Source organism: Streptopelia decaocto (genome assembly GCF_964273445.1).
Source record: "Streptopelia decaocto genome assembly, chromosome: 3".
Taxonomy (NCBI): Eukaryota; Metazoa; Chordata; class Aves; order Columbiformes; family Columbidae; genus Streptopelia; species Streptopelia decaocto.
The window spans coordinates 70240330-70267953 of record NC_138656.1 but is presented as its reverse complement, the minus strand read 5'-3'; the positions used below and the strand labels follow the sequence as shown (position 1 = coordinate 70267953).

The 27624-nt window shown below is 39.3% G+C and overlaps 1 protein-coding gene across 1 annotated transcript in view; it reads right to left on the bottom strand.

Moving 5' to 3' along the window:
- Positions 1 to 11798: 11798 nt before the first annotated feature.
- FRK (fyn related Src family tyrosine kinase) overlaps positions 11799 to 27624 on the bottom strand; it is a gene marked incomplete at both ends in the record, with an annotated part of 55370 nt that continues 39544 nt past the window's right edge. Inside the window, 4 exons of the mRNA XM_082048956.1 lie at positions 11799 to 12007; positions 13582 to 13747; positions 15940 to 16121; positions 22242 to 22400. Coding sequence (XP_081905082.1) covers positions 11799 to 12007; positions 13582 to 13747; positions 15940 to 16121; positions 22242 to 22400 — 716 coding nt within the window. The remainder of the gene's footprint in view (positions 12008 to 13581; positions 13748 to 15939; positions 16122 to 22241; positions 22401 to 27624) is intronic.

The following is a 27624-nucleotide window of genomic DNA, read 5'->3' as shown; positions in this document are numbered from 1 at the left end:
CATCTGACATTGCTCTAGGACTTCTTAATTGAAAAAAATGCTCTATCAGATGAGGGAATTTGGCATCCCTGTATTTTTACTATCTACTGAAGTTAAATAAAAAATTATATCATCTTTGCACCTTTTGTACTTCGAAGTCTCCAGGGAAATCAGGCAGAACACAACTAAGTTAAGATTCCAAATCTTCAATCAGAAGGAATACTGGTTTTCAACATTTTAAGTAGGGCAAGTGGATCACACCTCAATTTTAACCAAAGAAAATTTAAACACAGCTGGACTCTGACCCTCATTTCCTGTAGCAACACTGAACAGATCTTTTGTACCTATTGACAAGACCGTCTAAGATTTTACTATTCCCTCCTCTACTCCCCACCTCCCTTTGTCCTAAACTCATAAACACTGGAAACCTCTGTGAAAGTCAGTGACAAAGCAGGTTTGTTCGCATTTTTTAAAAATATCTCTGTTTCCTCAGAACAACATTCTCATTCTTAAGCTTTTTTCTCCCAACCCAGCCATCACAACTCAAAAATTTCACGTTAATGTTTTATGGGCAGACTCCTCCTGGCTTCTTTGTAGAAACAACAACAACCTTGAATAATTTATACCAGTGTGTTTCTGCTCTACTTTTTTCCTGGGCTTCAGTAGCTTCCATGAAGGAGAGGGAGAAGGAATCAAATAAGCAAATGCTAACAAGTATCTGCCTCTGCATCCAGAGTTTGTCCTCCTTCGTCCCCTCCCCCTGTCTGGAAAGATGGGAAAGGAAATTCTTATCTCAGAAATGTTAAAGGTTGAACTCAAGTTCAAGACTGACAGGGCTTTCCAATAACAGCTACAAGGATCAGAGAAGGTAAAATCATGTTGAGCAAACACCTGCTTGTAAATATTGTGCTTAGCATCATAACTGAAGGATGTTTTAGTGAAATATGGGGTAAGGAAGAAGTTTGACCATTAAGGGGGCTCCCCCCAGGGTCTTACATTGCCTCCCAAGCCATTCTGTAACTTTAACCATTTACGCATTTGCTGAAGCAAATTTAAAAACAAATCCAATAAAAAGCCCGCACATACAAAAACCATACACTCCCCATCCCCCCCCCCACCCCCCAAAAAATAACTTACAAAGGCTACAGGGCTGCTGGAGTATCCTTTCTTTAAGCTGAACCACAGAGCAGAAAAAAGGGATGAGGGAGACCCTGGGATGGGGGCCAGACTGGAAAGCCCCTGGCAGTGCCCACTGATCGGGAACCTGCAGCCTCATCCGGCTCCCAGCCCTCCCTAGGAAGCACATGCCACCTCCAGCCAGGAGGGAGATACAGCTGGTGCCTGAGGGCAGCCCCCACCTGCCCTGCACCCAGCACCATGCCTCCCACCCAGGGTGGTTGTTTGCCCCTGCCTCTTCCCTTAGTGCCTGCTGTGCAACCCTGGGTGCAAATGCTTCAGCTGTCAGGAACTGTTTTGCTGCTGCCAGGTGTTTCTGCAAGGCTGCCGTCGGCATGAGCAGAGGATGAGCCATCTTGACATTGGCGTTTTGGGTTTGTGACTAACTACTCTGGAAGAAAGAGCTTCTCAGTCACACTTCCTAAATATAGGTATGAAAACCCTATTATTATTATTTCATAGCATCCTATTTGTTACGATAGAACCAAAGTAGTTCAAGTCAACCATTAGGTGACTAGAGATGTGGGTGTGCCCCCCAGATCTGCCCTATGCCAAAGCGCCTGGTCGTTCAAAGTGGGGAGACAGAGGAGGCTGTTTCTAATGCCACACAGAGTACACCACTGTGCTTTTTGCAGGGACTAGTGTACCGACCTCCAAAAACATCAAAAAAGACTTTTGTAAAGTTTATACTGGTACTATCTCCTATGCCACACAAGGAAAGGCAGTCAAACAGCCAAAGGAATTTGTGTATTTGAAAATGAGCTTGGTGGGCTTCTTTGAATTATTTTTTTCTAGCTGAGATCGTCAAATGACATCTAAATCCTACGGGACTCACACGGTGTCACAAGAAGATCCAGAATTTTTACTTCATTGTCTTGGAAACATCTGGAGGAGAACTCCAGATGTTTAGCTGTCAAACCTTCTTGACTGCAATGCTGGTTTTTAGACCAGAGCTCCTTACTTCCGTAGGCATTATCCTTCTTTGCCTGCCTTTTTGTCACCTTCATTCAGTTAAGGCACATAAAGATTTTTCAGTGTGTTACACTGCAAATCAAAAGTAAGTCTGCAGTTTGTGCAGGCCATTCTTAATCTACTAACTGAACCCAGTAACAGCTCATCTGCAGTAACACAGGGTAAAAGCATCCAGCTGACCATCTGCAATGTATGGAACTCTGAGTTACCTGTGATGGGTATGAAACAATGGCATTTTAAAAGCTTGCCCAAAGTGCTGTTCAGAAGACTATTTATTAAACTTTCATCTCTCTCTTTTGAAACCAAAATACTGAGCTTGGATAACTACATGATTTAGCCTTCTCCTTATCAATTTCTCAAAAGTGCAGAGGGTATATCTTCATTGCAGCTGTTGAAACTTATGCTAGCTAAGCTGATGTATTTTTCCCAGATAGTGCAGGGGTTGTTAACAGTGAGGTCAAAACATGACAAAACTGCAGAGACTAACTCTGTGATACATTTCTCCAGCTTTCTCCATGAGGCTGGTAATAGATTTTAGTTTTCTACAACTATTTGCTGGTGACACCAGAGACATTCTGTAACATAAATCTTGCCCTCTTATATCCATGCAGATTGAAATCACACCTTTGTCTGATGCATCAAAATATCATAAGGAAAATTGTTATTTCCTAGTTTCAAAAAGTCTATTTGAAGTACCAGAAGGTTTCTTAACTACTTTCATAGGCACAGAAAAGTATTCATGCTGAAAGCGTGCAACTGTAAATTTTAATTTTAGAAGGACAGAAGTTTAATTTTACTCATAAAATATGAAAGATAATAAAATAAGGGGTCAGATGTTTTTAGCCTTAAGAAACATCACCATCATGATTTAGATATCAGTCATGAGTTAACTCCAAATCAATATTTGACACTTGCACTAGATTTAAATTATATTGCTGTAAAGTACATTAAGAATTCACTGTTGAGAATACAGTTTTCCACATATCAGGCTAAAGAAGGACCAATGTAATAAACAATTTATAACTTTAAGTATGTTTCCCTCAGTAAAGTTCCAAAATCCAGCCTTAATAAATCTTGTGTAATATCTCATTATAACTCATCATTTAGTAATACGAAGAATTAAAGAAATAAATTATGGCTATTCTCTGATACTCTGGATGTTTTATCTCTGCCCTTCAGAATCATTTCACATGATAACTGATTGCTGGAGCCACATCTTTTGTCTCAAGGGTGAATATTAAAATTTCACGAAATTATTTTAGAGCTTTGGGATCTACAAGAGGATGTGATAAGCACTTATCAGACCTCCAGAAACCACAAGCATAGTGAAATCTCTTATCACTCTGTGAGGCAGGGATTAGCAAATATACTTCCTTTATTAGCATGACAATTGATTAGAGGAAAATCATAGCTACATTGCAAACTCCTGAAGTGGAGCCGGAAAGAGTTTTCAGGACTTGGACATGCAATAATAGGATCATGTACCACTGTGGTGCCAGGATGAGGAGAGTTATTGGATCAGCCTGAAGCTGTTTTATCCCACTGCTGACCCTACATAACAGTCTGTGGCATTAGGAGGTTATACAGAGCTAAAGCTACAAGCACAATGGGAAAAGATCTTGGCATAGGAATGATTCCAACTTTCAGCTAATTCCATCAGTCTGACACTAAAAGTTACCCTTGCCAAGCTAAATTAAAATTAGCTAGAATGTTCTAGACATTAGTAATGGCTTTGGTTAGGAATAGATTTTCCTGTGAGGCCAAAAAAAGCTTAATAAACTTCAAAGTGGAAAGGATTAAATGAAACCTAAAGATGTAAATGGATACAAACCTAAAGATGTAAATGAATAATTGATTCAAAAAAAAGCTATTCATTTATTTAGCTGAATTCTCTTCTTCCTTCCTCATCTTTTTAGCTATACTTTCCTGAGAAACTGTGTAAACTTACCCAAGTCCTTCATCTACTTTCTGCTAATACAGAAAGTCAGTGGCACTAGGAATGGGCCTTCTGCTACTGCAACCTGGTCTTGCAAAATCTCTCAAAGATCATGGGAAAGGAGCTGAGCAGGGTACAAAAGCTTGCCGAAACAAACCCCTTCCCTGCAGAATTTCTGAGGTAAGAACATTGTTTTAGTTGCGTGCAGGCTCCAATGTGAACTTGTGGCATTTCAGAAATCAGAGGTTTCATCCACATCAAAAGTCAGAATGATCCCAATTAGGAACTGCTTTTTTCAAGTGGCCGTAGCCAGATGACAGCAGCTTCTCCAGCTGGACAGCCTGAAGCTGATTGGGGTACCCATACACAGATCTATAGCTTAAAAACAGATACTTGAAGATTGTCACCATTGTTTGCTTTACAGGATTGTAACCAAAGGCAGAGGTTTTCTTAAAGGCAACTTACAGTGATGAAATTTTCTCTCAGTTTTGGTCTCTGATATGTGTTTGTTTTTTGAGGCAGATTGCCTGGGAGCCAGACCTTCATGTAGTCACAGTACAGGCAGAAAAAGAGTAAACCAGCCTGCCATCTGATCCAGCTATGGCTGCAGATTTACACTTTGTTAGCATCTCAGACTGGGGGTGTCAAACACATTTTCAGACTTCACTCCTACATTTATACAGTCCTAAAATTACATTCGGCCCTTGGAAGGCAACCGCAAGGCTGCTGTGGCCCCTGGCATAAGTGAGTTTGACACTCCTGCCTTAGACTGTAGTCATGCCCTGTATTGCTGAGTTTTCCTCCAGCAAAAGCCTGGTCCATTTTCTTTTTCTAATCTCATGCGAAAATGCCAGATCAATATTAAGGGGCTGATGTCAGGAATTTAGGGAACCATCACAATCTCTTGTGCCCTACCATCAATGAATTTCCCTTCCTACCACCCCTTCCTACAGAAACAGGCCTGTGTTCCCCTTTCAGGGAAAGCCATTGTGAAGTTTGTAACGTAGTATCTCTCATACCTCATTTCTTCCAAATTCCAGTACATTTATTAATCTGACTATAGTAATATTATTAATTCATAGTTGAGGAGTCCCAAAGATTTGTATTGAGTCATTTCTCACTAACTCCAAATGCAGCCTGTCAGCTGCAATAGGAGTCTATTTTATTATCTTAATTCAATGTATGAATGTGTGGCAGAGCGACAGTTAAATAAATCAGAGGAGACCTGTAGGCTTCTAACTTGTTACTGCATGCTTCTCTTTCCAGAACTGATCTGGTATCTGGCAGGGACGAGAGTATGGATGAGAGCCAGCTTGCTAAAGAGACAGACAACACTGATGGTGGAACAACCAAAGGAGGAGAGACAATTATTATCAAAGTGTTGTAATAAGAGTGTGGCTTCATGTGGCATTGCTGACTTCAGAGAACCAGTGCCTACATTTAGAAGGTGAGGTAAAGAGAACAGTGAAATATATATTTCTGAAACTTTTGATTTTGATGCAAAGTTACCTAGAGCCAAGGAGTTCCAGGACATGCAAGTTCAGTTTTCATTCTTCTGGTTTCTGAAAGAGAGGTGGAACTGAGGTGCCTGTGATGGTATGGAGTGGACAGGTATTCATTTATAAGCAGCTGCCTCATAGGAAAAAAAAAAGACACCCAAACCACACTGAATGAATTGTGTTCTATTTTTCGTTGTTTTGAATACTTGGCAGAGTAATGGAGCACTCAGGAATACAAACAAGTTTTGCAGTTTGCAAATGTAAATAAACTAATCATAGTATAAAAACATCCAAGTAAATTTTTTGCAGTTAAAAATAGTGAGAGAAAAAACAATACTGAAAACCACACATAACCAACAACAAAAACTTTAGAATGTTATATATTGTTCTAAACAGACAGATAAAACTATACAGCAACAAAGAGAGAAAATAAAAATAAAACTGTATTGGTATTGCTGTATATATATTTGAATTCTCTAATACATTAAAACATGGAAATCCAATCAGTATACTCAGATATTTATATCAAAGTAATTAGAAAAATGAATGCAGTGCAGTATGCTTTTCTTTTCTTTAGCAGTGTAAATTGCACAACCAGCTTATCCAAAGAGTGTTTTTCATAAATTCAGCAGCAACTTTCTGTTTGGTCTCAAATCTTTTACTATTGTCTTTTCTAAATACCTGACCAATTGTACAAGTATGATAAACACTTTCTATATTTATCTTTTCTTTTGAAGGGTAGTTTTGGGAATAATTTTCAAGGCTCAACTTTCTTTTTTTTTTCCCTTGCTTTAGAAAAAGAACAGCAAAAAACTATATCTCTCAGCTTAATAAAAAAAGTCTCTTTACTCTGTGAGTGTTCTAATCCTCCTGTAATAATATTTTTAAAACCTGGGGAGAGTGGGAAGAAAGAAAGAAGTTGTTGCATACCTGCCTTCTCACATGTCTTTCTGATTTTAGCAGAATTTACTTTGCTGAAAATAGTGGTGGGAACCAAGGTACAATTTATATCATGTTTTTCAATTCTATTGATATATAGGTCCAGGAATTGGCTTAGATTCATTTCTAAGATACTGAATGCTTCAAATATACGTTTCAATTTTCTCTGTACCAAAATAAGGAAATACTGAATTCTTCAGCACAATGTAGCTGTGAAGATTAAAATGCCAAAGTACTTTCCAGTGCTTTCCTCAGTTTGTTTATACATGCCATTTCTCATATTGATTTTTTTTCTTCTTTTGTATTAGTCATTCTTGAGAAGCATGAGACTGAAAAAATAAATTACGTGGACATGCTAACAGTAAGCACAGATAGAATGAAGTCTTTTTCATAGACCCCAGTTCAGTATTTTGTTCAAGCATGCGCAGAGTTCTTCTAGGCAAACTTTTGGAACAGGTGGCAGAAGCAGGGGTCTGTCACCCACTGGATAACACATCTGGCCCAGATGTAGTTGGAACAAAATGGAAGCCACACAGCTTTCCGTAAAAAATATACCACACATCTGTATTTCTTTGAGCACAGTGGCACAACTCTTAAGTGCAGTATTTTTATCTGCCCCAAGATCCATATGCTACAAATAGCTGACCAGTGACTCGTAATGACCATGGGAGCACCAAGTGGACATGGTACTACATCACTTTTTAAGAGAGTGAAACAAAAGCACATTAAGAGGGCATAAGGAGCAATCACTTGCATGAGTTGTGTGCTCCATTTCTACGCACTGAAAGTTTGTTCAGTTTAGACCACAATAAAATAATGCACTCTGCTGATTCAGTTCCTTGCATGCTCTAGGTTACAAATCCATACGAACAAAATTGCTGCTCGTTGTCGAGTCATTCAGCGAGCAAGTATGAGACACAATGGACAAGAAAAGGAAAGCAGTACAAGTGATAGAGTGTTCCCTGTTACCCAATCACATATTTAGTATCCCTGCATATGTTCTTAAATGAAGATTAGGTGAGCAAAGATTCTCCAATGGGAGTAAAAAATAAACACTAGGGTCTCCCTAATACCCGCAGTTCAATTGCATTGTTCCATAGCTTCTTGAAGAATGGAGAGTTTAAGAAAAATAGAGGTTCTTTCTTTCTGGTTGGACATTTTAAAGTTTTCTTTTGTGAGACTACATAAAATGATTTAGTTCTCAAAGAATAACAGAGTTACATAAATAAAACATTACATAAAAGACATCTCAGTGCAATTTATGTGAATTGAATTTCACAAGGACTGGTCTATTGTAGAAAATTCAACTTATCTCTTCCTGATCCTTTTATTCTATCTAAACATAGAAATTTATGTCAGTTCAAAAAAAATCTATTACTGTTTCTCATAATCGAATCCATTATTTTCCATCCACGATCCATCAGGTGAAAACAAGTGCAATAGATAGCTGCAGCAGAACCTTGAACATAAAAGGCCTCAATGAGATAAGTTAAACCCATCTCGCTATGCACTATAACTGGAAATGATAACCTTGATGTTTAATTTAAATCAAGTCATAGCAAAGACTTCTGACTATAATTGTTATCTGTCATATAAATAAAATCATTATAAAATGGAATCAAACTTATAAAAGTATAGTTTTGCCTGTTGCTTTGCCCTTAAGTGAATTGAACTCTGTAAAGGTTTATTACTCTTTTCCACCTTCTTTCTCCAGTCTTTCTTGGTAATGGATCCATTTCATTGAAAAAAATATGGAAAGGGCTAAAAACAAATTATTAATTTTCCATATTACTCTTTATTTCCAGAGCTTTGCTGATCCGTTGCATTGCTGATTTTTCTCTCCTTTGTTCCCCTGCCAGCCCAGGGAAAAAGAGATCCAAAAGTAGAGCTTGTATTAGAGTGGAAGTATCTCAGTGTTACTACAGCAATTTATGGACAGGTAAAACACGGGAGCAAGTGCAGGTGCATGGATTTCAGCCAGAAAGATGAACCACTGCATCTCATAGCAGCATCTGTGATTTCCAAGCTTGGCCTCAGCTGGATTATTGGTAGTGGCAAAGGGACTCTACCAGCCACCAGGCTTTCTCAGAGGAACTCACTGCAAGAGAAAAATGAAGGCCCTTGCCCCATAACATACCTGCTTTCTTGCCTTTCCTTCTTTTCCACTTCTGCTAAGCAAAGAGGGTGCACTGGTCTCAGGACACACACCAATGGAGTGGATATGGTGTTCAGGCTTGGAAGACGAAAGTCTGACTGCACCTCTTCACCTATAGTACATCACCTTGGGGAGGCCAAATATGCACAATCTACTTCAAAGATGAATACAAAAGAAATTTCCTTGATGCAGTGCCTATAATGAGACAGATCAAAGTTGATATACTTCCTGCTTTCAGCCAGTTCTGCTGCTTGTCTCCCACCCTGGGCCAGCACATGCTAGGGGCAGCTGGCAGATCCAAGCTCCATTAAGTGGCTGCATCCGTGCAAGTGCGCAAAGAGAAAGCACTAGAGATAAAACGGCAGGATGCAGCAGCAAGGGAACGGGCTTGCCAGCAGCAGGCCAGGCTGTCAGGCCCTGTCTCCTGGAGGCCATCACATGTGGGTGCCTGCTCCTCACACAGCTCAGCAGGGTGCAGGTCACTTGCAGCTTCTGCTGTTTCCAGCTACAGGTGGTTTATGAGGCCACACTTGGTAGAGGGACCTTGAAACAGCTATTTTCAGTTTACAACATGTGGGTTATTACACACGCCACTGAGCAAAGACTCTTATCTTGCCTGGATAACTTTGTAGCAACAAACAGAAAGAAGCCTGCCAGGGGCGCGTCAGAGAAGAAATGCAATTTTGGTGCAGTGATTCACTGTTTTAAGGGTCATCTCTCTCCTTTGACTATAAGAGAAATTAAGGAGACAAAGTATTCAACTTAGCTGGACAAACAGACCTCCTGTTCCCCAAATGTTGGTTTAGGAAGACACTAATTGTACACGTGTACTTTCTTCAGAATCACTGGTTTCACTTCAGTGGAGTCCTACAAGATCCTGCTGACTTCCACCTGAGGGCAGAGGCCAGCAGAGAGCAGCTTGGACCAGTTGGTATAATCTGGAATTCTGAAAACTTTGCGGTTTCGCTGCTGTTGAATTTTTTTTTTCCCAGAAACTCATCTCCTGTGAACTTCACACACCTGTGATTTTTAAGATTGTATTTCTTTTATCAACACTTTTTTTGAGTTGGGCAAATTCAACTTTTATTTGTAACACTCTTAATGTTTTAAGTCTGAAAAATCATGTTAGAAATAGTGCTTGCATTTCAAGTTTGTAAGTCTGATGCAGAGATCTTTCCAAATAACAGTATTCCTACTCTTATTACATAAACCTACTCTGTGGGATTTGCTAACCTTATCCCGCAACTGTGTTAAACACAGCTCTGAGCCACATGAGAGATGCATGGATTGATGGAGATTTGATGGTCCTAAATAGCATCTTGCTGGGGCCATGAGCCAGTAGCTAGCACAAGTCTCCAAACTAACATGGACGGATGACAGCAGGAGACTTTGCCTGTGAGCGTCCCAGTTCCTTGCATACCAATCCTTAACATGATGGGTTTGGCAAAACCATTTAACCTCTTCTTCTTTCAGAGTGGACGACTACTTTCCAAATTCACATGGATACTATGACAGCTAATTAATTATCATTGTATTGTGCTTTACAAATGCAATTAGTATAAAGAGGGTTGGTAGGGAGAAACACTGCACAGAAAATGAAGGTGAACAGAGACAGAATGCTAGAAAGACCCTAAGTGTAGTAAGATGGAAGCAAGAGAAAAACAATAAATAAGGAATTTTGAAAAGTGAATACGTAAGAGATCTGTATAAAAGAAAAGCAAGGTGTGTTGCCTTCCAAAGTAGAGAAGGGGAAAAGGAAATGAAAAATTAGAAGCAAGGCACTGAGAGTAATGGATTTGAAGTATGAAGAGAAGAAAAGAAAATGAAGAAGATTTAATGAAAGCTGCCCAGCCTTTAAAGTGATGAATCTTTTCATTTATTTATACCCTTTTCTGATATTAGAGGAAAATGGTAGCACACTTATACTGAGCTCACACTATGTTAACACAGTACAGGTCTTAATTCTTGGATTATGTTGTTAAATAATTAACAGATGAATCATAAGTAAATAACTAAAACTTTGTACTCTAAGCCTCACAGTTGAGAACATAAAACTGTCACAGTGATCTCAGATTTTAGCAGAACCAATATCATAGCTAATTAGAAAAACTGCAAAAAAAAAAAAAATCTTAAATCTGTAACAAAGGCTGCAAGCAGAAATGCCTGGGTTCCGTTTCCCGTGGAACAAAATAAAATGTATCATTAATTATTTAACTCTTCTACACTGAAGTTACATCTGGAGAAGACAGAAGCATCGTTTGCTCGTTCCTCTGCAAAATACCTAGACTTGCCCTGGGCATTGTCCTGTTCCAGAGGGTCTGTGATTTGGGTAGCAGGATAGGAAAGGGTGTCACTCTAAAATGCTAAGGCAGTTTGAGTTCATGTTAAAGTATCTTCTCCTCCAATATTCCTAAAATGAAGAACTATAAAACAAATCCTTACACTTCAATGAACTCATTGGTTCTGTAGCACTGTTTAGCAACACTAAGAACAGCTTCAAGAATCTAATAACAATTGTGCTTATTCTTGCAAAAGAGGAACAGTGGACAAATTAAAATAGATCACTCTTTGCATCCACAAAACAAAATAATTCCTTTTCTTCCATCGACATCTGTTTTATTTTCTGATATAGCAAAAGTACATGTATTTCAAGTCTAAATAAGGCAACTAATCTGGATTCTGCAATCATCACAGTCACAAAGATTATTTTTATTTTTTTTTTCCAATGAAAGGACTCTGGAAGCACAGATCCTGCTGTGCAGAGCCATCACATTCCTTCATGAGAACAACCTGGTAAGAATGAAAAATCTGAGGAATAGCAAATAATCAATCCAATAAAGAAATGACAAAATGCTACAATGGTTATTGAGCAACACTCATTTCATTTGTTCATTCTTGCAATGTTATTTAAAAAATAAATAAGAGACTTTTTTTTTAGAAGCTCCCACCCCTCCAGCTTCCTGATGGTTAGTCTTGCAAAACACTTGCCAGCAGCAAAAATTTCAAGTGTCTTTGAGTATCAGCACAGGGATGAAATTGTACCAGAATTTCGCAGCATCCCATAATAACTTCCAAGTCTGAGGCTGTGCTGAGTTCAGCCACCTTGGCTACCATCTGTCCCTCAGCCCCTGCCTGCGGGGGTTCATATCACCATGGGCTGGGCATAGGAAGGGGAGTCGGTCTGGAAGTAGCTCTCCAGCTGCCCACAGAGGTCTTCAAAGGTGGGTCGCCCGCTTGCCTCTGCGCTCCAGCACTGCAGCATCAGCTGGTATAGCTGAGCTGGGCAGGTGTCCGGCTGGGGAAGTCTGTACCCCTTGTCCAGCATCTGAATCACCTGGTGTCCTGGCATACCTGCAAGGCAAAAGGAGTTTGTCAGACTGCTCAGGGTCTGCTTAATGACACCGCATGTCTCTGTCTCTTACTGAGATGAGGCAATGAAATGCTCCCCCACGAGGGACATATACAAGGCTTTTCCTCCACCACCCAGGTTTGCCAAAATTATTGTGACATCTCTTTTGCTTAAACTGTTCCTGAAACCCTCTAGTCTCAGTGACTCCAAAATCTCCCAAGAAAATCTGTCCCACTGCTGAATTTTCCTCACATTTAGAAAGTGTTCCCTAATGTCAGTCTCAAATTTCCTCTAGTGCTGCTCCTGATGGCATCCTGCCTGTTCTGTCACCATTCTCCTACCTTTGCTATGCCTTTGCATATTAAGACTATTATCCCTCTCTCTTTGAGTTTTCTACTCTTTAAACTAAATCTTGATTTGCATAATCTTTTCCCTAGATGTGTGAATGATGTTTCCTCTGCCAGCATAGATCAACATAACCTCTTCTCCTGATGACAAACCCCTGAAAGTATCACCAAGTAAGCACAGAGACATTTTCTACTGTAAAGTTACAGGAAAACTTTATTGTTGCAAAGGGATAACACTGAACATATATTCAGACAATACCAAGAATAGTGGTGTTACGTATCATTTATAATTGAATAGTTTATTTATGTATGTGTGTGCATATGCACACACTTATAGTTTATATAAGAAAGAGTTGAGGATTTAGGGGGTTTTTTTCTTTTTTTTTTTTCTTTTTTTCCAAAATGGTTTCACAGGAGGTGATGTTGGGAATTGAAAAGCAAAATCAATTTTTACTTTTACAGGAAATACCAGCCTGGGACCCTGTGAAATGTAGTTTATAGTGAATATACCAGCCTTCAGGCATGTACGAATGCAGCATAACTTTTTTTTGCTTTAGTCCTTCCCTTGTGTTCTAACTCACCAGCATAAAATGAGTCACAGTCAATCATTTCACTGATATCTTGTGTTATTGGAGCCATGGTTCCTTGAGAATTTCTCACAGTGCTAGGAATAATAGCTGCTCTCATAACATTAAATCTACTTTTGTGGTTGGTGACATTTTATTTCTAATTCTTGTGATCCTTCTCTTTATGGAGAGTCTCCACTGCAACAGTCAAATATGAGGGAAGGGGATAAAATCACCCTGATTCATTTTTCAGACACCTTCTTCCTGAAGTGCCTCTGCAGCACTTCACACATAACAATGTGTTCTTCCATGAGATATCCTCAAAAAAGGGTGGGATGGAAGACAGAAAAACCTTCCCTTTTTCACATTCTGAGAATTGGCATATTTGAACTGATGCTGGAGGGAAATAGCCATTTCACTTTGGTGCCAATGCAATGCAGGCTGGGTCCAGAGAGAGGAAGCTTGAATCACAGAAAGTGTGAAGGGAGTTTGGGGCAGTCAGAAGGTCTGACCCACTAACCAGGCCTCATCTGAGCAGCCTTCTTGCTGTATTTACAGTTTTAACCCTTTAAAATGCCCGCAGTACAGGCATTCAACTTTCATTTACATGTCATTCTTAAGCAAGAAAACGTTAGACATCATTCTTTAGGTAAAAGCACTTACCAGCATACGGCATTTTCCCATAGGTGATTATTTCAAAGAGCAGTATTCCAAATGACCAGACATCAGACTTAATGCTGAATTTGTTGTAGCGGATTGCCTCCGGGGCTGTCCATTTCACTGGGAGTTTTGTTTCAGGCTTAGCTTCATATACATTTTCATTTTCTACCTGTCATGGGTAAAACGAAGCAAGCCTGATTTCAGATCTGCTTCAGTGAAGCACTTAAACACCTGACTAAACTAAGCACATGCTTAATCTTATCCTCCTTTAGCCAAGCAGTTGCCTTTTTGTGGTATAAAGCATCTGGTTGCTGAAGTCTATTGTTGAATTGGGCATCACAGCTGAGCAATGCTACTGTTCATCTGAGGCTTTTCTAAAGCATTTATCATTTCAAGTGAACACACAGCACTGGAGTGGCTTGTGATTAATTATGATGTGCTTCTGTGAATTCTGGACCCGGCATGCAAGATTTCAAAAGTCTGTCAGAAGTGGCAGTGTAAGCGTCATGCTGATGCTAAGGACCAAATTGCTCCACGTCTGGTCTTCAGTAAACAGAGAAGACAAGAGCTAATGAATTTCGGAACCTTTCTTCTGTGATTTATTGCAGAGTTGAAGGGCCATTGACTTTGATAACAATCACTTAAGCAGGTTTCGGGGACCAAAGAACAAACTCCAAGTGACTCATATTAACATGTTATCTTACAGTAGGTTCAAATAATTCATGTAAAGTCAAGATGAAAGACACATAAAAAAAAGGAAAATTATTTACTTGCAGATCTGTACAATTGTATCCTTAAAGTTTTACAGCACAGACATCTAAACTTTGTGAATATTATTCTCTCTTTAATTCCTAAACATAATTTAGTATACAGAAATCACATTGAAGCCTTGGTCATTTTTTTCACATGCAAATTCAGGCAAATGCATACAAGATTTTGTTTGTTTGATTGTTTTTAATACATAAAGTAGCTTTCCCAAGTGTAATGCCCTCTACTTTTGAAAAGACTGCTTGTTAGTGTTTTGTATCTACATACTGATAGAGTTGGAAACTTGGCCATATTACTCATCTCTAGGAACAATACATTATTTCATTACACAAATTAACACATACAGAAATAAAGATTTAACTTTTCACGTCTAGCCCTTTGGGATTTTTGCATGTGACCATATTAGTGCTTTGGCTTAGGAAACTGAATATTCCTAGGAAAGTCCGCCAAGATGACACTATGACAGAGTATTTTAGTAAAGTTCAGTTTTAACAAGAAATGTCAACAGCTGTAAATTATTACTGTCTCTAGCGAGGCCTAGGAGAAATATCCATTGTGAGCATTGTTAATTTAAAAATATATATTTTCATGTTAAAAAATATGTAATCTGAACGTATACATATCTAGAGGATTCAAAATTAAGCAAAAAGCACTTTCAAAGTCCCTTGATGCCACTGTCAAGCCATTATTCTACACTTCAGTATGTAATAAATCCAATTCTGTTATGAACTTCAATTTCTGCTGCTCAAATGGAAAAAAACAAAAACAAAAAAAAAAAAAAAAAAAAAAAAACAAAAAAAAAAAAAAAGAAGCAGGGGGCTTTTCTCTCTGTTTTTTCTTCTCGGTGCAAGAACATAAATCAATAAACCAATAATAAGACCTCAAAAATTATGTATTACATACTGACATCCATAAAATATGGCAAATCAAATCTTTCCAACTCTGATCAAATCATATTCCAAGGTAGGAAATCTCATTTCTAAACCACAGCTCTTTCCTAAGATGATCTTGTTCAGTGTTACTTGGCATTCCACATCCTCAAGGGCTAGAGAAAAAAAAAAAACTGCAATGGCAAAGAACTTGAAACTGTATCAGATTTAAAGCTCTGAGAGCTCACTTTATGAACGCTGCTGTTAGTTGTGGAGGGGAATTAGGTCTTTTTATGATTACTACCCGGACTTGCAAGCATCACGGAGAACAGCAGTTTATCCATTTTTATATGCCTTCCCTAACAGGCTCAGGAATATAATTTTGCCTTCGTTTCTTTGATCTCTCTCTGTGTGGCAGACACTAGTGTTACGGATAGAGGTTGTGCAGCGAAGGGCATTGCTTGCCAGGCTCCTTCCTTGGTGGCTGAGTGGGAAGAAGACACTGGGATGTCATCTTCAGACTGACACAAAGACACAGGCCAGCTTCTAACCTTGCATGGAATAATGCAGCTAGAGGATGCAAGTGAACAATTTAGGGGTCTTTTTCTCCCCAGGCAGGCCTTTTGCCTGAGCCCAGCAATTGAGAGGCTACAGTTTATCCTTTAGTTGACTCCTTCCACCTTGTTCCCCAGAGTCAGAGCCAATTCACCCTCTCACAACCCACCTTAAAAACTCTTGCAAGTCCAAAGTCTGCCACTTTGTAAACACTGTGTTCACCAACAAGAACGTTCCTGGCTGCCAAATCCCGGTGAATATAGTTCTGGGATTCCAGATAAGCCATCCCTGAAGCCACCTGAGCAGCCATGTCAATTTGATGCGGCAGGAAGATTTGAGAGCCTGCATCTTCTGTTTAAAAAGAAGACAACAAGGATAACATAATATTTATGGTATTCAGATATAAATAACATAACAACTGACTGGTTCAAATAGTCAATACAAATCAACAAAGCTGTGTAATACAATAAAGTAACAGCCCAACCAATTGACAGAGCTTAGTGAATGACACTACTTAAAGTCATGCAGCTAATTTCACAATAACTGAGTATCAATGCCTGTCACATGTTCTCTAACAGACTGGATACTAAGTGCAGCAGCTGGTTTAGGCCTAGAAGGAGCTGCTGATAAAGTTCAAAGAAAAAGGCATTTATCTACCAATAACAATGCAGATGTTTGCCTTTTGGACAAGTGCATAACCCGTTCCAAACTCTGAGTAAATGTCAGTACTCACTGGGTGTAGCAAAAGCTGACTAAATATGGAAACACACACAATTAGCCTTGTTACTTGTTACCCAATGATTCTTAATAGGAAATACACCATCTACTGTCAAGTGTGACTCTACTTTCCATTTCCAGTCCACTTGACTTCTTCACGCTGTTCTCTCTGTTGCTGCTACTCAACAGTAGGACTCCCTGAGCTGCTTTCAAGCTGCTGCTTCATTTGTAGAACTTTCTGAAGCAACATGCCTGGCATTCCCACCACTGTAAGATCAGCACATCTCAGAAAGAGAGGCTTGGCAATCACAGATCAGCTGTTCAAACAAAGTAGTAGAAGAAATTTGAGCAGAGAAGCTTGCCTCCACAAGTGAAGGAGAGTCTTAGATCACAAAAAACTGCAGCTGAAAATACTAAGGCACGTACCCAAAAAAAGTCATTGGGGTATAACAGATTAGAATTCAAATTCAGGACCTTTGTGGAATTTTGGGAACAGCTGATATCATCATAGAAAATAATTTATATCTCAGGGTAATCTAGGTAGGCCAAATCAGTGTTATATTCAAGCATCACTGTCACCCAAAGCAACACTGCAACACTGAAGCATCAGTGCCTACCTCTCTAGCCTCTAATACTCATATCACTTTATTTCAGAATCTTAACAATATCTAAAAGCTGAATCTCTCCTGCTATGTTTATTGGCAGTTCTCATTTCTCATGGAGGATAGTGACTTTTCCTTCCTGCCTCTGTGTTAAAAAAATAAAATATTTGTAGATGGCAGTTTTTGGTTCCTTATTTTGAATTGATTCCTAGTGAAACCATGTCTTAGTATTGTTTTGCATAGCCTCCTCCAGTTCTGGCATTTTATCTGACCTAACCTTGCAAACACCCCTATGAAGAGTGTGAAATTCCATTATTTACTAATATATTGTGCAGTCTCCAGGCCTTGAATTTCCTGCTCATCTGGATGCTCTGAGATGAATAGGTAAAAGAAATTAATTTTAAGTTATTAAATTTGCCCTGTATGCATATTGTCCTACTTCCTTTTTGAGGCTAAACTCATTGTCATGATAATCCAGTACTAAGATTATTTACTTCTATTGTTGACTCAGAAAGTCTTTTCCTCTCCCACACATATGTGTAATAGATGCCTTGATCTTTAAAAGAGAGAGGAGAAAAATTGGGCTATGTCAAAATCTATCATCAGGCCACAGAATAATATAACACTCTAAAGTTCTGCAGTTCTGCTGATGGGCAGACATCAACATTTATTATTCAACTTGCCAGACAAAGAAATAAATCCGCAAACGATGCTATGTTGTATTTAATCAGAAAACAACTAAACATGTACAAGTATCTTGCACAAGTACCTGGGTTTTGGAAACTAGCTTATGTGACTCAATTTAAAATCATTCTCACACTTTCACACTGCTCTTTCAGCTACACGGGCTGTGAAAGTAGAGAAGGATGCAGGTAAACTTGAGCAAGGGTTTGTCATTGGTCTGCTGATACTCCAAGCTGGCCTGACACAAACTTGTTCCAAGAGACAGAACATGGTAATGTCACAGCAAAGAAGGATGACCTGCATGCCTTGTGTTTAATGAGCTGTTAAACCCTCTGTGTCTTACTCCTTGCAGGACACACAGGTGTACTGCATCACAGGACAAAGATGAGATCTACTACTAGTGGTGGTGTTGCAACTGAAAGACTATTTCTCCACCAGGGCCTGTTTGGGATCCCAAACTAGGCTGACCTACTGCCTTCAGCATGTGGGCTGAGGGAGGAGAAGAGGTCACTGTTGCCCTGGCTGTTGTAGGATTTCTTGGAGGATTTCTCTCTGCAAGCTGGTTCTGCCCTGGAGCTAAAGAAGGGTAAAGAGTAAGGAAGAACCTCAGCTGATCGGCATCTGCAAACTGTGCATAAAAACAGAGGATGAAAACACATGTCTCTTTGGAATCTGCAGTGCAAATCATGTATGATTGTCTCATAAAGATTTCTGACTATACCTCCCAAATCCCAGGTTGGGCCAGCCAGAGCATGCAAGTTCAAGCACGGCACTGCATTACTACAACTACAGAGGTTTCCAGACAAGAGCCAGTTCCCATCTGGCTGATTCAAAACAGGTTGAAAGAGTTTACAGCTGTATTCATATGGGTATACATGTGCTTTAGTTTGTTGTAAAGTGTTTTAAAGGAGGAAAAACTACAACAAAATAACCAAAGTTAATATAAATACCACGCTCCAAACCAGGCACTACCAGTGAATTTATAAAAGCTTCCCAAGGCTTATTCTTTATCCTATAAAGAAAATGTAGTGCCTCCATGTCCTTTTTCAGCAATATTTTTGACAAAACCATCACTCTTATATGAAAAAATTTATTAGAGAAAATATTAAAGAAGGCTTAGGGTGTGCACCTTGTTATAAGCAATCAATCACAGTATCTCATATAGGAAAGACAGGAAAATATTCTCATTGACGGATGCCTGACAATAAATAAATAAACAAATGCGCAGCACTTTCTCCAGTTGAGAGCACTGCGTCTGTAATAACTCAACCAACTTCATGACTGCGTCACTGACAGAACAAGCCCCAGGTCTATCAGAATTGATAAGAACACACATACATTTATGGCAATTTCATTCACATCTAATAACACAGAGAAGTTTTCAGTTGCATTTTTCTTGTACTGGTGGCAGGTCAGTAAGTCTGCATAGCAATGTTCATCAAGAAGTATCCCAAAGTACATTCACAGGGTGCACAGGGAGCTCACATGCCATCATTATTAAGTAGCTGTTGTTATGGTGGAATGTGGTACTCACTATGCATGAAATATCAGGGATTTTTTAAGTGGGAAAAACATACTGTGTGTTTCTAGGAGGTGAAAATTTAAAAAAGAATGATCTCTGGACTTCCACTCTGTTCCAGTATGCCATATTTACCCATAGTGTACACAGGAACAGCAGCTTTCTGGAAATATTTTCATGATTCTTGCAGTGGCTGAATTTCAAGAAAGCTCATAAGGAGCTGTGCGCTGACCATCAACCGACATAGATCACTTCCAGTCACAGAGCTCTACGCAAGCTTCAAATCTCTTTCCTTATTACTCTCACTGAAAGCAATGACTTTTCTCTGACCGATACCTACCAAAACACCTTGAACTCTGCCTCCACCTTAGTTCTCTTTATCCCCCTGTGCACAGGCCATCAGACAAGGAGAGATACCACTGGGCTGGGTTTCGACTGGGCATTTTTACAACTGTCTGGACGGCTGCCTGCAAACCAACTGACTTGCCACAGTCTCTCTGATGCAGGGCTGCAGGAATGAGCACTCAGGCAAAGATGAGATGCACTCGTGGGGTGCTGAGGGAGCTGGCTGAAGTCATTTCTAGACCACTCTCCATCATCTTTGCCAACTCTTGGGAAATGGGAAAGGTGCCCGAGGACTGGAGGAAAGCAAATGTCACTCCAGTCTTCAAAAAGGGCAAGAAGGAGGACCTGGGCAATTATAGACCAGTCAGCCTCACCTCCATCCCTGGGAAAGTAATGGAACGGCTTGTCCTTGGTGCTATCTCAAGGCATATCAAGGATAAGAGGATTATTAGGGGCAGTCAGCATGGCTTTACCAAGGGTAAGTCATGCTTGACCAACCTCATAGCCTTTTATGAGAATGTAACAAGGTGGATGGATGATGGCAGAGCGGTGGATGTGGTCCACCTTGACTTCAACAAAGCGTTTGACACAGTCTCCCATAGCATCCTAGTTGCTAAGTCAAGGAGGTGTGGTCTGGACAATAGAGTAGTGAGGTGGATTGCAAACTGGCTTAAGGGGAGAAGACAGAGAGTGGTAGTCAATGGTGCGGAGTCTAGTTGGACCTGGGGGTCCTGGTGGACAACAGGATGACCATGAGCCAGCACTGTGCCCTTGTGGCCAGGAAGGCCAACGGCATCCTGGGGTGTATTACAAGGGGGGTGGTTAGTAGATCAAGAGAGGTTCTCTTTCCCCTCTATTCCGCCCTGGTGAGACCCCATCTGGAGTATTGTGTCCAGTTCTGGGCCCCTCAGTTCAAGAAGGACAGGGAACTGCTGGAGAGAGTCCAGCGCAGGGCAACAAAGATGATTAAGGGAGTGGAGCATCTCCTTTATGAAGAAAAGCTGAGGGAGCTGGGTCTCTTCAATTGGGAGAAGAGGAGGCTAAGGGGGGACCTTATTAATGTCTATAAATATATAAAAGGTGAGTGCCATGAGGATGAAGCCAGGCTCTTCTCGGTGGCAAACAATGATAGGACAAGGAGTAATGGGACAAAGCTGGAACACAAGAGGTTCCACTTAAATTTGAGAAGAAACTTCTTCTCAGTGAGGGTGATGGAGTACTGGAACAGGCTGCCCAGGGGGGTTGTGGAGTCTCCTTCCCTGTAGACATTCAAAACCCGCCTGGACATGTTCCTGTGTGGCCTCATCTAGGCGTTCCTGCTCTGGCAGGGGGATTGGACTAGATGATCTTTTGAGGTCCCTTCCAATCCCAAACATACTGTGATACCATGATCAGGCTGCAAACGTGCTGCCCACAGCAAGGGCAGCTGCCGTGCATGTGCTGGCAGCTGATATGGTATGTACTGGACATGTTGTACTCTGTGCACAAACAGGCCAGTTTTCACCTCTGGAATAGTTGTGACTCATCCCAGCTTTCTCAGAGCTATTTCTCAGGTGAAATAAATGTTTCCATGCACAGCAATCATTTCATGATGTGCCAGGCTCTTTCAATCAGATAAGCAGCAATCTTCACACAAAGGCACCAAAGATGAGAATTTAAAGGAAATTTGTGCCTCATTACATCTAGCCACTAGATGACCACAAAACTTGAGATGACCTGGCCCAGGCTTCTTGCAGCCCCTCCCTGAGCAGTTCCTTATGGGTCTGTCCCTTTTCCAGAGATTTCTTGAGCTGTAAGTGTACCTAGACTGAGCCTCACTTAAAAAATGGTTCCACAGGGAAGATGGGGGAAGGCACATGTCACGGTATATACTGTTTGTGGTATTCCACAGAGCTTTGCCTTATGGGCTGGACACAGAGAAGAAATTTAACAAGACAATTGCAGTGAACATTTTGTCTTCAAGAGATGGTTACACGTTTAGAGACATTTAGCATCTCAGAGATGCCAGCTAAATTGAAAATGGGCAACAACACCAGAATCAAGCATTTCTCAATATCAGGGGTGAACTCAAAGTACAATCATTATGCTAGTCTGTTCCAGGCTTTACAACTTTATTTTTAATTATTATTTGCCTTCAAAAGAGCACTTTGAAGTGCTGCTGAGATAAAAGCCTTGATGTGATAGGCAAGGGACAAATTCACAGTGAAAGGCTATCCCTGCCTAGTAATAGATTTCAAAGCTGTTAAGTACATTTTGTGGAAGTGCCTCTATTTCATGTCAAATATGATGAGCTACCCTTCTAGATGCTTATGTTTTTATTCTATCGGTGTATTTTCCCATCTACTCATGGAACTTGGTGGAAAAATGTGGGTCATTATAAGGCAAGAATCAAACTGTGAATGTGATTCACTCCTACTTCTCACATACTTTAACACACTGAAAATCCATAAACCTTTTTCTTTCCTCTTTTCTCATCCCCACATGTGACAAATACTGTAGCTTTTATATTAAAACAGAGTGTTGTACTTCTATCTTTTATGTTAGTGTATTTACTAAACTGACAGTTGTGGCACCCCTTGAAATGAGTTTATAGTCTTTGCTTACTTTGAAGGTATTCTAGAAGACTTCCATATCTCATCAGCTCAGTAATAATATAAATTGGGTCCTCCAAAGTACAGACAGCATAAAGTTGTATAAGCTTTGGATGTCGCAAGTTCTTCATTAGTTGTGCTTCCCTCAGAAAGTCCTTTGGATCCATTGAACCTGAAACAACAGCATATAACAAAACATAAGCTGAGGTTATTAAAGGCCTTCCTACTAGCCTGGCAGTGTTAAGGGAATAACTGAGATCATTTTCCGTCTTTCAAAGTACATTAGCATCTCAAATCTTCACAGTTCCTACAAAAAACAGACAGTGCAGCTAAAATAAACAGTTAATGAGTGAAACATGCCAGTTGCACAGGGACAGAGAACATATGTGTTCCAGCCACCAGAAGTATAAAGGCTAAAATTAAACACCCCAGGCCTCCCCCAAACAGAAAAAAGTGAGGGTACAATGTTAACCGGTATAATTTAAGCAAACAATTATGTTAAAACTGGTTGACAAAATGACCACAAACTGATGTAAGAGTGCCTAGGTAATGAATATAAAATTTCTGACAAAAATGATGCTGCAATAAGAATTTGTTGCACTATTTTTTCAGCTTCAGCAATCAAAGCCTGAAAGCATTGAAATCACTTTAGCATATAGGGAGTGGATGTGTGCAATTTATATACATAAAACTAAATACCTATTTATACTGTTTACATAATAGCAACCTTATTAGAAATACCAATGTGCACCCAGATGTAACAATAATTTTACATTCCCTTAAATGCAGAAGTTTCTTAACAGCTAACGATCCCAACTTTTTAAGTGTTACATAAGGTCACAATTTCTCTAGTTCTATTCATATACACAGTGTGCCAATGCATAAACTATGTCAAAGAAACAATGCAGAAAAGGCACAGGGAGATAAAGTCAGTGGTAAATTTAGAATTAGAGCCCTGAATATTTAGAATTTAGAATTACGTCCTGAATATGGAATTGTTTAGAAAAAGCATGCACAAATAAAAAAGTAAAGCTTTCTCTGTGAATGATCCAGTAATGATCAGATATTCTCCGATGTTTGAGGAAGATGGTAAATAGCATATACTTCACCATACTTGTGCAAACAAATGTGAAATTATCCAACAACTCAAATGTTGCCTTCCTCACAAATCAAAAGAGTTTAATTAAGAAAAGATTACAGTGAAGCTTGGGAGAAAACAAAAATCTACCCAAGTCTAGTCTTCTCTATGACATGTTTAAAAACAAACACTTTTCTTAGTCTAAGCTGACTGAGTCATTTGAGAAGCCAAGGCTGCAGGAGTCTATATTTTATGTTTTTTTCTTTAGGTAATCGTCAATGTTCATTTGGGAGCTTGGCTCTGTTCCAAACATGGTTGTTTAAATGAAGTGCTGGGAGGATGCTAAATCGCTCAGCAATAAAACTCCACCAGAAAATCTGTTCTACAGAACAAACTGGCAAATCAGCCTGGTCCACCTTCACCCCACACCTACCTCGACTGCCACCTTCTGAAAAGTGTTCCACTCTGTTTCCCAAAACATAACAATGATGTGTGATTTCATATTCTTGCATCAATGCCGTAGGAATGACTCAGAAATGCTTTTGACATAGACTTCATGAAAAAAAGAGCCTCTTGACATTGCAACTTGTGAGAGAAAAGATTATTGCAGGGGACAGGTGCTCCTCTCCACCATGTCCTCATATTTTGTTTGGCAATATCATGAGGTTCAATTTGAAAACACTTTATAGGATACCATCAGGAAGGACTGTGAAAGTTAATGGATTTCCATGCCATCAGTAAATGGATAGCAGCCAATAATACATCTCCACAACAGGTAAAAGCTATACCTGTTTCCTTTTGTCACTGTCAGAGGAAAGTGGGGACCTTCATGAAAAGTAAATGAGTCACACTTGGTCTGGACAAAATGGAGATTAAGATAGTCAGGTGGCAAAAAAAATACCTGTAATGCTAATGCTATGTCCTTTTCCTGTTCAGAGCAGCACAATCTTTACAGCTTTATTTGAACTTTCCACCAATCCTACATTAAAAAAAAAGTGCCTAGCAATGTCTTTATTGGGCTTGGATCACTTTGGTATGGATTTAATATTGTGGTCCATTTGCTTACTCTTTTCAAGATACACGTATTTGCTGTGGAAATCATCCTAGAGTCTACAGAGAAGCCACATGGTGTGAAGTATCCTGCCTCCAAAGGTAAATGCATAAGCATGACTAGTGATTTAGTATTGGTGCCAAAATTGGACAAATTCATTCTAAAAAAGATAAAGTATTTCCTGACTTGGGATCTACCAAATCACCTGCCCTCTGGTTCGTTATACAGGATTTCTTCACGCCATAGAAAATGACAGTCTGATTTGTTCCCATCATCAAAGTTTGCCTACAAGGAATTTCTCAGTTTAATCATGCCATAAACTTCTTCCAACGAACTGAAACCAAGCAACAAGTTTTTCACACATGACAACTTCCAATAAATTGATTGGGGGGAAGTATTCTACTGGCTGAATAGCAGCAAATCCTTTTTTTATGCTGTAAAAGTAATTAGTAATAATAACAACAATAATGAACTAGTGACAAAGATCAGTAAGTATTTCCTGCATATTTTATATAGTATCTGTAACCTTCAGTTTTACTTAGCTTATATCTTTAAATAGCACATGTAGCATATAGTGCCCAAAACCCCCCAGAGTCCTATAGCTCTTATGCTGCAGTTAATAAGTGGATTGGATGCTAACAGAAAAAAATTAAAAGTGTCTTTATCAGTGTTTTATCTGAGATTAGGTTTTAGCAACTAGATCAGCAAAGTAAAAACTGCCTCTAAAAGCAAGCAACCATGCTTGTTACAAATTCATTAGATAAAGCCTGTCACAGCAGTGGCAAAGAAGTGGCAACACTTTTCTTTGAGGAAGTTTATATAAATGAAATATATAAAGTATATGCCACATGGAGTTTCAAACAACAGGGGTTTTTTTTAGTCTGCAGTTGAATTACATGTGTTTTTAATGAAGTATATGTTTTCAGCTGTGTTTAAGTGGCAAACACAGTATGAAGAGCAGACTACTGTAAGTAGAAACCACTTGATCAAAAACCAACTAGTTGACAGAAGCCTTTTACTGGCACAAGAAGTATCCCTTGTGTAAGACACCAGTTTGGGAATAGATTGATCAATATTTGAAGAAAATACAGTTTCCGTAATTTACTTTTTGAATGAAACATGTTTTTGTAAATGTCAAAGTCCTTTTCAAACACAAAATGTTGAAATATGTTTCTTTGATGTGTTCTATGATGTGTTGCTTTGCCAGAAATCACTTGTAATTTAAGCCTACTTAAAGCAGGTATCTGTTCTGATTACTTTATTTCTGAAAATACTTTGTTCTACAATAGAGGAAGCGTCACATTTTAAGAAAAACACTGATAATTTGGAAATAAGTTAGAGAGAAAGGTCAGATATTTTATGTAGTTTCCATTGGCCTAAATGTAGGTGGCCCTTAAATATTTCATAAGCCCCTCCAGACACCCTTTGTTTGCAACTTTCAATAAACCTTCCCAGACAACTTCAAATTAAACTTGTACTGCACTGAGCTTATACTGTGATCTTGAGTAAGTTTATGTGTAGTAAAGATATAACATTAAAAAGACCGAGTTTTTGCCAATATGAGAGACCGAGTGTAAATTGCTCATATTAAGAGAAGAATGAGATAGGTATCTGACAATCCTCAAGCAGCTTGCTAACCCTTCAGAAACGAACTTATAAGTTAGTGTAAGGTTATGTACTACACTAGATGGAATAAAAGGATTTCTTTGTTCAGGGAAATTGTGAGACTTTCCTGAAGGCAGAGCTTTTTACACCGCATATGCACTAAAGAGATGACATATTGAAGAACTGAAAATGTTATTAAAACCTCCATTGACAGTACCAACCCAGAGACTATTTTAAGAAAGCCTCCTGAAAAAAAAAAAAAAAATCATGCTTGGGCAGCTTCCACGCAAAGACAGAAGCTTGGGAGATGCTTTACAATATGATAATGAAAAATGCATCTGTCAACTTGAACAGGCATAAGGAACTTTCTCAGATGCAATTAATTGGTGATGATAGATGTCTGCTTCACGTGCTGACAGTTGGAGAAGCAAGCTAGCCCAGACAGTAGGTTCTAGAGAATCCATCACACTCAGCACAGGACAAAGTGCAAATCCCTGCTGCAATGATTTCCACTTAAAATGAAAAAATAATTTCTCAGTGAAGAAATAAAAACAGAAATGTGAAATGACATTTCCAGGGACCTACAGCAAGACAGTGCTATGCAGAGCCAAGAACAAAAATAGCAATTACTGGCTTCTAGACCATTTTCCTATCTGCCAATTCCTACACTTCTTTGATGTCTGTGGGTCAACAACTCAAAAGTCAGAGATGTTCCTTAGGACAAAGATGCTCCTGTGTTTTGTTTTTTCATTCACACATGCACCACTATGTTTTTGGCTGGTAAAATGTCACCAATGTCTCCAAAGCAGATTCAAACAGCAGTGAACAAATAAGAGAATTATCTGAATGAAGGCATCACATTACTACTGCTTTTTGTCTACAGTCACACTGATCAACAGATTGTTCGAACAGGATCTGTCGTTCTGAGCCTTCTAGCCTAAGAGTCATACATTTTAATCACTGTGGGCTAGAAATAATAAAGTGCATCCAACTTTCATACCCAGCTGGAGTGTCTTCAATGCACTGCTGAAATACTTAAGCAACTCACTGAGAAACTTGAAGAAGGCTTCCATTGGTTCATGCAATGTAGTTCTTGAAGACAGGATGGATAGTTCATGATAATGCACCTGTATAATCCTCACGGAAAATTTGGTCCTCATACTGGACACAGTAACAAACCCACACTGCTCAACTTCTTCACCTGGTGCCTAAAGTAATCGTGTAGTCAGTCACGCCCCTATAATGTTAGGAACTTATGTTTCCTTTGGTATTAGGGTTATGCATACGATAAGGGGTTTTATGGAAATCTCAATATGCATTCATGGGATTCTCCCCTGAAGGAGTATGATTTTTAATGTAAACACTAATTTAGGACAGCCTAAAGGAGAATATTAAAACAAGGCTACATAATCAGAGGGCAAGTAGAGAACTAAATCCATTATAAACATCCTAGGGCCAAACAGACAAAGTAAGGAAGTAGAAACTCTTCAGCTTCTCTGCAGCACAAAAAACAAACAAACAAACAAATAAACAAAAAAAACCACAAACAAAAACCTAAACAAACATACAAAAAAAAAGATCAAGGAAGAAGGAAACTCAAATCTTTGGACATTTATTATTATTGCAGAGGGGATGTAGCAGCAACTATGGCTGGTAGGCTGT